The sequence below is a fragment of the Beta vulgaris genome, chromosome 6 (assembly GCF_026745355.1).
Source record: "Beta vulgaris subsp. vulgaris cultivar EL10 chromosome 6, EL10.2, whole genome shotgun sequence".
Classification (NCBI taxonomy): Eukaryota; Viridiplantae; Streptophyta; class Magnoliopsida; order Caryophyllales; family Amaranthaceae; genus Beta; species Beta vulgaris.
The window spans coordinates 2,886,274-2,899,166 of NC_079207.1; the positions used below are offsets into that span (position 1 = coordinate 2,886,274).

The 12,893-nt window shown below is 36.4% G+C and overlaps 2 protein-coding genes across 7 annotated transcripts; one reads left to right on the plus strand and one right to left on the minus strand.

The window, feature by feature from the left end:
• Positions 1–633: 633 nt before the first annotated feature.
• LOC104894990 (putative pentatricopeptide repeat-containing protein At5g65820) lies at positions 634–8,046 on the plus strand. 2 transcript variants are annotated; one of them, XM_010681383.4, is made up of 3 exons: positions 634–2,909; positions 4,437–4,689; positions 7,255–8,046. In XM_010681383.4, the coding sequence occupies exon 1, from the start codon at positions 900–902 to the stop codon at positions 2,835–2,837; it is 1,938 nt and encodes a 645-aa protein (XP_010679685.2). In that variant the 5' UTR covers positions 634–899; the 3' UTR covers positions 2,838–2,909; positions 4,437–4,689; positions 7,255–8,046. The 2 variants fall into 2 exon arrangements, with proteins under 2 accessions (XP_010679685.2, XP_010679684.2); XM_010681382.4 differs by lacking the exon at positions 4,437–4,689 and having other exon boundaries at positions 7,255–7,828.
• Positions 4,985–8,933, minus strand: LOC104894989 (DUF21 domain-containing protein At2g14520). Of its 5 annotated transcripts, none has more exons than XM_057396044.1 (11): positions 8,392–8,931; positions 7,888–7,964; positions 7,706–7,789; positions 7,547–7,609; positions 7,295–7,381; positions 7,055–7,194; positions 6,869–6,956; positions 6,249–6,322; positions 5,684–5,805; positions 5,323–5,591; positions 4,985–5,236 (listed from the first exon to the last, which is right to left on the minus strand). In XM_057396044.1, exons 1-11 carry the CDS (start codon positions 8,567–8,569, stop codon positions 5,192–5,194), a joined length of 1,227 nt encoding a protein of 408 aa, XP_057252027.1. In that variant the 5' UTR covers positions 8,570–8,931; the 3' UTR covers positions 4,985–5,191. The 5 variants fall into 5 exon arrangements, with proteins under 5 accessions (XP_057252027.1, XP_048502153.1, XP_010679683.2 ...); XM_048646196.1 differs by having other exon boundaries at positions 7,496–7,609; positions 8,392–8,930; XM_010681381.2 differs by having other exon boundaries at positions 5,323–5,579; positions 7,496–7,609; positions 8,392–8,925.
• Between the last annotated feature and the right edge of the window lie 3,960 nt (positions 8,934–12,893).

The following is a 12,893-nucleotide window of genomic DNA, read 5'->3' on the forward strand; positions in this document are numbered from 1 at the left end:
AAATTACAACTAAAGCTTAAAATTGAAGTATTAGAACTAAAAATAATTGATTATAATTGAAGAAAATAATGAAAAAGATAAAGAAAATACAAGATGTTATTCGATTCTTGTCAAAAACGTTCGTTATATGACTTATAATCTTATATTCCTTTCTTAGTCCATTTCGAGCTACCAATTCAATATCCATCATTAAGATTTCGGGATCTATAATTTAAGTGAGGAGAGAAAAAAGAGTTGAGCGAGAAAATCAAAATCCATAAATGACTTTACAAACCAAACAATAAAAAATAAAAAATACACAAAAATAATTTTGTAAGAAAATGTTTTTACACCTTTAAACGAAGCTTAAAAACTAAGGTAATGTTATATGTAACCCTAAAGGGCTACATATAAACATTAAATACATTTCTTTAAATGGAAACAGTTTAAAAATTCACGATACATTTTCACGTCAACTGAGGTAATAAATGCTTGATTCAACTGAGGTAATCCCATTCCCCTTCACATGGGAATTTAGATATCCCCTCAAACAAACATGGAATATCTAGTATCTACACATGTATATCATCCCGTTAGGACTATGTATATCATTTCCCTAAAAACTATTATTTTCCCTTAAATAAACAACTTTCATGCTGCGTCGATGAAGAAAAACTGTATCCTCAAAACCCCTCTCAATAGTGAAAGTTGCTGGTGAGAAAAATTGCGAAGTTGAAGAGAAAAACCGCCATTATAGAAGACCACTGAACAAGGTTAGAAGTCATCTTTTATGCCCTAGCAGCATCTGAACTCCATGAGCTCTTCTCTGAATTCAAATGAAAATTTATAGAATTTAGATTGAATATCTAGATAAATCCTTCATAGTTGAAGCAATAGAGAATCTTTAAAAGAAAATAAAAATGCGTAGATTGTGTTTAAGATCATTTTATCTCTGCAAAAAGCGTTACCCTACTTTGTTGGTACCCTCAGAATCATATGCTGGAATAAAACTTGTTACCCATTTCTCGAATATATCTGCTCCTGATAAATTCCCAGGTCTTGTTCATCAGAAAAGTGGGTTTGGATTGATTAGTTTAGATAATGAGCCTCAAGATGGTGTTGCCCATGATCATAAATTTGATGAATTTGAGGCTGATGTTGAGAAAATTTATCGAATTTTGAGGAAGTTGCACTCTAGGGTTCCAAAGTTGGAGCTTGCTTTACAAGAATCTGGTGTAGTTATGCGGCCGGGGTTAACAGAACGTGTGTTGAATCGTTGTGGGGATGCAGGGAATTTAGCTTATCAGTTTTATGTGTGGGCATCAAAGCAGCCTGGTTACAGACATAGCTATGATATCTATAAGTTGATGATTAGGACTTTAGGTAAAATGAGGCAATTTGGAGCGGTTTGGGCAATAATAGAGGAAATGAGGAGGGAGAGTCCACAGTTGATTACCCCGGATGTGTTTGTCGTGTTGATGAGGAGGTTTGCTTCTGCAAAGATGGTTAAGAAGGCGGTTGCAGTGTTAGATGAAATGCCTAAATATGGATGTGAACCTGATGAGTATGTTTTTGGGTGTTTGTTGGATGCATTGTCTAAGAATGGTAGTGTTAAGGAGGCAGCCTCACTGTTTGAGGATATGAGAATGAGGTTTACACCTACCATTAGGCATTTCACTTCCTTGTTGTATGGATGGTGTAGGGAAGGGAAATTGTTGGAAGCAAAGCATGTCTTGGTCCAAATGAGGGAGGCAGGGTTTGAACCTGACATTGTAGTCTATAATAATTTGCTTAACGGGTATGCAGTGGCTGGGAAGATGGCAGATGCTTATGATCTGTTGAAAGAAATGAGAAGGAAAGGTTGTGAGCCAAATGCGGCATCTTACACGGTATTAATCCAAGCACTTTGTACGATGGAGAAAACTGAAGAAGCAATGCGACTCTTCTATGACATGGAGAAAAATGGTTGTGATGCTGATCTTATGACTTATAATGCCCTGATTAGTGGACTGTGCAAGTGCCGAAAGATTGATAGAGCCTATGAGCTTCTAGATAATATGCTTCGGCGAGGCCACTCCCCTGATCAAACAACTTATCTGCATATACTTTTGGCTCACGAGAAGAAGGAGCAATTTGAAGAGTGTGTGGAGCTTGTGGATGAGATGAAAAAGATTGGTTGCTTTCCTGATACTAAAATATACAATACCTTGATTCGTTTGGCATGCAAGTTGGGTGAGGTTAAAGAAGGTATTCAACTTTGGGATGAGATGGAAGCAAGTCGGGTTAGTCCTGGCCTGGAAAGCTTCACCATAATGGTTCATGGCCTCGTTGAGCAAGGTTGTCTACTTGAAGCTTGTAATTATTTCAAGGAAATGATTAATAGAGGTCTTTTAACTGCTCCACAGTATGGTACTCTAAAAGATTTACTGAACACCCTTTTACGAGCTGAAAAGCTTGAATTAGCTAAAGATGTGTGGGAGTGTATCATCACAAAAGGATGTGATCTGAATGTGTATGCATGGACAATCTGGATCCATGCCCTTTTCTCAAAGGGGCATGTGAAAGAGGCTTGTTCTTATTGCTTGGAAATGATGGATGCAGAGGTGATGCCACAGCCAAGTACTTTTGCAAAGCTAATGAAGGGCCTGAAAAAACTGTATAACAGACAAATTGCTGCAGAGATAACAGAAAAAGTGAGGAAAATGGCAGCTGATAGACAGATTACCTTCAAAATGTACAAGAGAAGGGGAGAGAGGGACTTAAAGGAGAAGGATAAGGAGAAAATTGATGGAAGAAAGAGGAGGGCTCGTCGACGGCAGTGGGGTCAAGGTCGTAGTAGAGCTGATATTGGTATCTGATGAATATGATGCCTATGCTTCATAGACTCAACTTGGGGTGGAGCATTTCTTGGGCAGTGGCTTATGTCTCAGGTACAAATTCTTGCTCTCTACATCCAGCAACTTTTATTTTGTATGAGTAAGTGAACAGGCAGCCATTTATTTACATCATTAAGCTATGACCTGTTGTATGTTATTTTCTTTTCCGATCAAGTTCAGCTCATCCTTATGTAGCTTATCAGAACCACTACAGAGTATTCCCTTCAAAAAATAAAAAAAAAAAGTAAAAAAAGAACACTACAAAGTCAATAACTTAACGTGTTCCCAGCGTTTTGTTGTCATGGAGAAATTTCTTTGATACGAGCCTCAACCCGTGGCATGGAGAGTTTCCTAATCCTAAGAGCATTGTCGCTCATGATTGTTTTGGTCATGAAAATTGAATCATGGATGATGATTAAAAACATCCCCACCCATGATCTAACTGATCATTAGCTGGTAGGAGAAATGTAATTTCTTTTGGCTAACTACAGGTCATAACGACGTGTTTTGATCTCTAGGTAGCCAAATTATATATACTTTCAGCAAGCCTGACGTGCCAGATGCGTAGACGAATAGTGAAACGCAGGCCTGTTGTCACAATAATCATAATACAATTTCATTACTTAGAATGACTATATTTTAAAAACTACAAATAAAAAAAATAAAATAACAACGATCATAGTTTTTTGAGATCTATAATCTGATAACCATTTTGTCGCATTTTGATGCACTTTTAGAAATATAGTTTCCTCTCTAAATACCATATACTTGAGTTTATTTGGGTAATTGGTGATCTTTTTTAGTCATGAGTGGAATACATTTTATGAAATTTGTCATGAGTCATGGAACTTTTTTGGAGGATGAGAGAGAAAGTTGTAGAGAAAGATGGATGTTAAATTTTTGTTGAGCATGAGTGACAATGCTCTAATTAAATTCGTTTCCAACCTTTTGTTGTCATAATGAAGACATTCTTATTTCCTCACAGTTAGAAACATGTTCTCGTTCCTTGTTGAAAAGAACCTTTATATGCTGTGTGCTCAACTATGAATGTTGTTTATTGAATTACAAATGTTGTATACTAAATTGAATGTTATCTATGAAGTCTATCACCTACCAGATATATTAGGTTAGTTTTGTAATGATATTTTTTTTTTTGTTACATTAGTGATTCAAATACACTACTTAGATCATTCATGATTCAACATGGAAATACAAAATTGTTTGTCCTGAACATTACAAACTAGGCAAAGCTTGTCATAATACTCATAATACAAGCCATTTATATCTTTCTCTTGATTAGTATTTGTTGATCATAATTAAGGCAATCAGAAGAAGAGATCTATCTGATTTGAGCATGCATATTTTTAAAATCAACATAGACACAATACTCAAAGGATATGAGATTTCTTTATTTGCTACAGCAGATCTTTTTCAAGGGACTTTAGTGTTCAGTAGGACTAGTATCGGACATCTGAAAAGAGCCCTTAGAGAAAGGAAGAATATAATAATGGATGATGAGTTTTGCTTTTTGTCTCTTTTGACCATACTAAGTTATCATAGAATTTGTGTCTGGCTTGTCAGGCAGAATTGTTGGGAAATTTTGGAGATTTGAGTCATTTGACAACGCTGGGCGTGAGAAGTGGGAGAGAGACTTTTCTCGCTGCTCTACCTGTGTTGGAGTATGCTTATTAATGCCGACATGTATGCAAGATTGGAGTTCAGAATAGGTCAACCTTCCTGTTTACACAATAAGAAGCACCACTTGTTAATTGCCATATCTTTTTACACATCATGGAGCTGCATTCGGTGGTTGAGCTGATCTAGATGATTTAAGGTAAGAAAAGCTCTCAAAGTTGGACCATGTTCTAATTTCTGCCATGTCCTGAGCCTTTATTTACAGAGATCCCGCGTAGAACCTGAGTTTGCTTCACGTCTTGTTTCATTCTGGATGTTTTGGTAATCTGTGTGGTATTCTTTTGTGCTAAGTGTCTTCAAAAGTCTATCTCTGATATTGTCCATTGAGGACTGAGGTTATGCTGGACCATTTCAGTTGAACATAACATATGCTTCAAGAAAAAATATCAATACTTAACACAACGTAGAAAAGAATGAAGTGAGTGACGTGAAAATAATGTTGGCAAGGGCACTTCGCCGCGATCGTAATTGAAATTCAAAAGCCAATACTAGCTCAAAATTTCAAGGTAAATCCATCCAGAATGACAAGATATTACTTCTAAATATGATTTCATTTCTTGTCGGAGGAAAGCAATTAGAACTGTGTGGCTAAAAAATACACCTCGGCTTCTAAATCGGTTACGTTTTCGCCTGAACCTGTGTTATAAACTCTCATGTCTGTGGTCAGTCTCATCATATATTTCCTCCTGCACATACAACAGAACCAGCGATAGCAAGTTTAGATACTTGGCAGACATTGGAAAGAGGGATTCTGTTCTTTTACCACACTCACCTGTAGTAGTTCTTCCATGACATCTTCCATTGTGATTATGCCAATAGCTTCTCCATCTTCTGATAACTCATAAAGTGGTTTCTGGTTGAGGTCCAATATTTCGGAGTCCACATTTTTGGACCACTTTTTACCTTTTGAAGTTTCTCTATGAAGCTCATAGGTAGTATTAGGCAAGCTCTTCAGCTTCTTCAGTGATCTTTTGCTCCTCAATTGCCTTTCTTGAGACTGCATATCGCCATCTATCTCCACTTTCACCTCTGTCAATGATTCTATGATTTTGTCATATAATCAAGAGGGAAAAGAAAAGAAATTCAATGGAAGTTACTTTGAATTTCAGTGTTCTTATAATCACATTACATACCTTCAAGTGGATAGTCGCTGGTTGACTGCTCTGAGCGACTTTTTCTAATGACAACAGCCATGTGACTACGGCCTTTCTGGAATTCATTGAGTATGTCATACAAAGGCATGTTCTCTGAAACCCTGTCATAGAAAACTGAATTTTGAGATGAAAAGAAAAAGGCTGTCCCTTTTTATCAGAAAAAAAATCATGCACATTAAATTTGACTTCCTATGACATCCTTTTCTGGAATGACAATAGTAGTGTTAGGAAAAAAAAAAAGCTCAGAAATTGGAATTAGATAATTTACAGCACACAGTATTCTCTAGTGAACTGAAGCCTATGCAAGCTCAAAGCTCAGACACATGACCCCATTAACTCCAGGTGTAGTTCATATGTGCACAGTGCACTTATGTTTCAACTGCTTTTGGTGATTGTCTGGAATTTTCTTTTTCCTTTCCTTTTTTTGGTCATAAGTGGATTTGCGAAGCTAAAGCAACAGAATTACGAGAATAAAGCTGAAGAAGTGTTGCTAAGTGGCATGACCGCTGTGGTATGCCACATTGTGTCGTTCTTATTCTTGTACCTTGGGATTTTCCGAATGGTGACATCCTTTACCGGCACATTGTCATCTGGATTAACAGTCAGCAAATTCTTCACCTGCATTGGCAAGGATACATGGGAGTAGGAGGATAAAAGATGACACAGCAAAATGCCTTGTTAATAAGCTGTGAACATTTGCTTATGGAACATTATTGTCTCAATATCTTTATCAAATCAAGTAGAGGTCACTACAATAAATCATACCCACAAATAAAAGCTGGATTATGATGACAATGTTTGGTTAGGAGAAAACAATTTCTAGGAAAAATGATTTCCCCATTTTTCTTTGTTTGGTTATTAAAGAGTGGAAGACATAGTATTTTTTCAAAACTTCAATAATGAAAAATAGTTCTCAAGTGTGGAAAGCGTTTTCCTTTCTAGAGGAAGAATGCCACACTTTACTCCCTATTCCTTTTACCTTGCTCTTTACCTTCTCCCCTCCATTTTCATTTCACCTTTTTGTTGAAGAACAAAAAACATAAAACTAATTTACGATCATGTGTTCTTTCGGAAAATGTTTTTCCATGATTAAGTATTCTCAATGTCCAATCATAACAGACCCTAAGCTAATAAGTAATAACTTAAGAGACAAAAAGAAAATACCAGAACAAGGCCTATTATGTTTGTAGGATTCTCGTAGTATACTGGAACTCTGCTATGTCCATTATCCAATATCAGTTTCATTGTATCCCTGTCAACTTGCAAATAAAACTCTGTGAGCTCATTGCTTGGACACTGACATATTCCCTTCTATCTGATTCAAAGATATGTTCTGGTAATAGATTTCACCTGTCGAGTTTAGAATTAATCTCAATGGCGAAAGTTTTTGCTATAGGGGTCATAGCATCCCTTGCTGTTTTTTCTGTGAGTTCAAGTGCCCCTGCTATGATTGTAGTTTCGTCATGAGTAAGTTCTCCTCCCTTTCCTGCCTATTTCATGTCCACAATCAGAACTTATGATTTGACATTCTTTTGTTATCTGGAAAACAGGTTTCGGTTCATTGAGGAAGAAATAGAAGATATAGCCCACCTCATTTCCATGCAGGTCAACTAGAGTTTTCAGTTCAGCTCGCCGGAAGAGTGCTTTGTGTCTTTTTCCCAGCAAAAGGTCTAACAACTGGTGAAGTGAACCAAAAAAAGGATTAATGAAATAATGAAATATACTTATTTGCTGGCTGCTAAACCGAAAAAGGATAGCGAAATGTAGATAACACATTGATAAGTTTGTCACCTTGCTTATTGGATATGCAACGGGAAAACAAATCCAGACAAGAAGTCTTACAAGAGGGGTCACAGCAGCACCAATTGCCAAGCCATACCGGGAGCAAACAGCTTGTGGGATTATCTGTATATTCAAACATGTTAGATTAGATCTGAGTTGGTTTCCGTGCATTACAGCATTGATTTTTTGTCAAGCAAACTTAAATTACAGGGATCCCACCTCACCAAACAAGAGTATTAGTGTCACTGAGAGCAGAATAGCACCCCAAGCTACTACTAAACTGTCAAGAAATATTGGAAGAGCCTGCAATAATATCAATGAATGTCATTTTTTATCAGTTCTCTTCCTTTGCATATGTACCAGATATGATGTCATTATCAATTTCTTTTACGGCGAATTACCTCCATGGCAGCTGCATTGCATATTAAGAGGGTGCAGAGCAACAGGTGCTGGTTTTTGACAACAGGTAATATCTTTGCTGCATGCCACAAATTTACTGCTGTTAAAACATTTCATTTCAAAAATGTGTCCAGCTTTCAACTGTTAATTTTTCTTCTTCAGCTGTCAATTCTCCGAATTGCTTTCATGAAGCCCCTTTCACTTCTTTCATGCATGCAAATCTTTTTAGTAGTCACTGACTAGTGACTAACATCAAAGACATAACAGTAATTACTGTACTGAATTTATAACTTTTTCATCATGTAGTATTCTCTCTCATTCAATGCAATAAGGTCATTATAAGCCTTATGACACAATCTCAAGCAAGTATAATAAATGGCAATATAAATCCGAAAATCTAAAAACTAAGCCAATCAGTTTATGATAGGCTATGAATAGTTTTCCATGCAACAACCCTGGACATCGTCGCGGCCCAAGTATTAAGCAAAGAAACAAGAAAATGTTACCAGCATATTTTCGGTCGCATGGAGTTCCAGATTTAGCAAGAACTTCAAGCTCAACAAGACTGAGGGACATGAGTCCTAAGGTGAGTCCAGACATCAACCCAGCAAACAACACCAGCATGATGCATATCACTATTCTTATGAAAAACTGTGACCCACAACATGAATACTCCACTGCCATTCAACTTTATTTTCTGTAAATGAATTCAGAGGTCTAAAGTTTGTTAACTTTTACCTAGATGATCAAATGACAATGAAAGAGAAAACAATGGTTTATCAGCTTTGATTGAGATGGGTATTTTTCCAGATTTTGTAACTAGAAACCTCCAGAATTGGAAGTTGACAACTTTAACCCTTTATTCTTGCTTGCTTACTATATAAGGAAAAACTTTAAGGCCCACCATAGATTAATGCAGGATTAAATTGGAATGTTTAAGAATTGTTTATCAAAACAGAATAAACAAAAACTTTTTGGCTGTTTGTTTTGGGAATGAGGAAAATTTTGTGCATTCTGATTCTGGTGTGTTGTCAACTAGCAATATGAATAACTCAGCATCTTGGAATTTCAGTGATGACATTAGTGTATGGAGTACTCTAGTATGCCTGCCGACTTATCTGTTAGCATGTATTTTTGGTGCAAACTTATCTGTTATGTTTGAAATTTTAAATGAATATTTTGAAATATATTATCCTAGCATTTTTTGTACGCTATGCGTGCGTGTCAAATTAACGTTTTTTTTCTCAATTAGTTATTCATTAATATTAAAAAAATATGATTCAAACACACATTTATAGTTATTCTAATTTTTAATATGTTTTTTTTAAATCAATGTTCCATTGGGTTTTTAGTTAGTTATTTACTCCCTCCGTCTTTTTTTATTTGCTACATTTTGCCATTTAAGGGTGTTTCAATTTATTTGCTACATTTGCAAATATTTCCATATATAGTACATAGGTCCCACACTTTATTTACAAATTTGCCATCACTCCCTTCTTGATTTTGTAAATGTTTCCATATATAATACATAGGTCCCACAATTTACCTATTTGTTTTTTTTTGTTAATTCCATTTATGTCAATGGTCCCCACTCCCTCCTTGGTCTTTGTGAAAAAGTGCTTGTAGCAAATAAAAAAAGACGGAGGGAGTATTCATCATTATTTAAAAATAGTAATGAGAGAAGGCAATATAAAGCAGAAGAAAGTTTATGCTCAAATAAAGTAAAGGAATCTGTGTATCAAAACTCAATCGTTAACATTTAAAACATTATCGATATTAATAGAGATTACTTAATAATAATAATCAATATTTAGGTTTTAAAACATTATCGATATAATAATTAATATGAAATTCAAGTTATTATTTTTTCTTCTTATTGCTTCAATCAATTATATTGTCAATTTACTTTTTGATCAGATTTTCTCACACAGATGGAAGAATTAGGAAATCATTCTCCTTGATTTAATATTTAATTGAAATTTCAGATTCAATTTCATTGTTTTTTTTTTTTTTTTTTTGACGGGAAAACAAACTCAAGCCTTCATTAACTCCAAATTAGAGAGTACAAAGACAACAACCTCAGGAGGCACTTCTTCGAGCCATACACGCATACAATCATACTCCTTGCTACGTTGAGCAAGAATGTGAGCTACTCTATTTCCTTCTCTACGTACATGGCTGAAAGATATACTGGAACAACAATTTCCTAACCACAAGATATCCTCTACTATGTTGCCAAAGCTTGTATCATCTCGCTTCTTTCGCTTTAGATGGGAGATCAATTTTAGGCAGTCACTCTCCAATACAATATTGCAGAAACCCGCCTCCATAGCAATCTTCAATGCATGACGAGCAGCACACGCTTCAGCTTCGTGCACCTCCATATCCAGCTTCAGATGCATACTCGTTGCCCCCATGATATCCCCATTCGCGTCCCTCATGACTCCTCCCAGTCCCACCGTGCAGTCTTTATAAATAGCAGCATCCGAGTTGACTTTATAGTGCCCTTCCACAGGTGGTTTCCACACCTTACTTCCTCCTTTGTCAGTCATGTTCTCTATGGAACGAGCTTCCTGGGCTTTTGCAAATTTCCCGACTGTACCCACTGCCCGCTGAATGGTCTCCATAATGCCCACCTTTTAAAACTAAAAAATCCATGAATTCCTACGAAGCCACACACCCCACAATATACTCCAAAAAATGTCCCTCCATTCCTCGATATCATTGGCGAGTCGTATTTTCAGCACCCAGTCCATCACTGTTTCACCCTCCCTTGCCCAAACTTCAAGTCTCAAAGGGGAGGCTCGCCATATCTGCCTTACTTCATGACACAAAGCTAGCGAGTGGAGGCTCGTCTCTGGAGCTTCGCCACACATTGGACACACCTTTTCCACCGCACAACCTCGCCGAAATAAATTCTCCCTCATAGGCAGGCCTTGATGTAGAGCTCTCCACCCGAAGTTCTTGATTTTAGATGGCACCCTCGCCTTCCATAGAGATTTCCATACCCTTTGAGTCCTGTCTTATGAGGTCGAGGCCGTCGCCTCCTTCTTTCCATTTAACTCCAAGTAGTACGCACTTCGTACCGAAAAGTGGCCATTCTTCGTGAAGTGTCAGGCCCAATTATCTTCACATGGTCTTATGGGAATGGGTATCCGAAAGACTGCCTCACTCTCCCACGGTGATAACCATTTCAGCACCTCCTCCTTATTCCACCCGCCATCCCGTAACAGCTCATTGACCATCTTCGGCGCATCAGTACCGCGCTCATCTTGTAGTACTCGAAACCGTGGTAAGGATGGGATCCACGGTTCTTCCCATATTAATGTGTCATTCCCGCTGCCAATCACTTTCCTCAATCCTTTTTCTAGAAGAGGTCTTGATGAGAGAATTGATTTCCACGTATAGCTTGCCAAGGGGCTAACTTGAACCTTCATGAAAGATTTCTTCGGGAAATATTTGTTTTTAAGCACTTTCGCCATTAGAGAATGCGGATATTTCAATATTCGCCAGGCTTGTTTTGCGAGCATTGCCTTGTTAAACACCACCAACTTTCTCATCCCTAAACCCCCCGCCTTCTTTGACGCATACAATTTTTCCCATACCACCCACACCATCCTTCTCTCATCATTTTTTTGCCCCCAAAAGAACGCTCTACACATTTTTTCAATATCATTTAAAATACTTAGCGGGATGTTGAAACACTGCATCGCATAGGTTGGGATAGCTTGGGCGATAGCTTTGAGTAATACCTCGCGCCCTGCTCGAGATAAAAAGCCTTCTTTCCACCTTTTAACTTTTTCAGGATCCGATCTTCAATTTCATTGTTAACTTGTTCAATTGTACGTCAAGTAGTTAAGAGAAGAAATATATATATATATATATATATATATATATATAATATAATATAGGCAAGATCACATGAGAATGCACCTTACATGAGAAATGAGAATAAATCTCAACCACACGATTGGTTTAGAGTTACAACACTTATTCATTAGAGTTATATCCCTCAAAAAAAATTTGAATTCAAAAAAAATTTATTTTTTTTGAATTTTTTTTTTCAAAATATTTTGTTTTTGGAGTAACATCACTTTTTCATTAGAATTACATCAGTTATTTATAAGAGTTATAGCGTGTAAAATTCATTCTCATTTCTCATATAAGTATGAATTCTCATATGAACTCAATTATATATATATATATATATATATGGCAATTTGAAATCATGAAGGTAATTAGATTTTTTTAAAGGAATACTATCTTCTCTCTCCCTTCACTTACATAATACTCTATCCATTTGTTGTTTTTTTAATCTATATATACACTGTTACTTATTCTATTTTTGATAATATATTTTCTCCTCTTTTTCCACCCATGTCATCTACTTTTTAATATTTTAACCCACTTTTTAGTTTCTCTCTCACTTTTCAATTTCTTTCTATCTTTTCCGTTTCTCTCTCACACTTTTGCACTTTATCTTTGGTTCTCTCCAAAGTGGAGTGAGGAAATAAAAAAGAAACGAAAAAAGTAGAGAGTATGTCAGTTTTACAAATTGTTAGTATTCTGATAAGGACAAGCACCACATCACACGACCTTTTAACTTGACTCGTACCTGAACTTGCCCTAATGGGTTAATAGATCTTGACACAATACAAATTGTTAAATTAAAGGCTAGAAAGAAACCTAAATTACTAAAAAAATTGAGGGCTTGTTTGGTTGGGCTACAAAATAAATAAGTTTATTAATATTATGACAAGCATTAAAGACGCGATGTTCTTGGTCTAGTGAGGCAAATAGTGTAGTTGCGAGAATTCAGCCTTATAATCTTAAAGTTATAAGGCGAATCCCCAATTAACTACATCAAGCAATCTGATATAGCCTCATACGACTACTACATGGAGAATTAATTAGTGAAGAACAACAATTTATTAACTTTTGGAGTTTCAGCTGGTTTTAGTAGGCCTTTTCTTTTCATGAGAATTTACTTCAATAAATTCCGATAAAG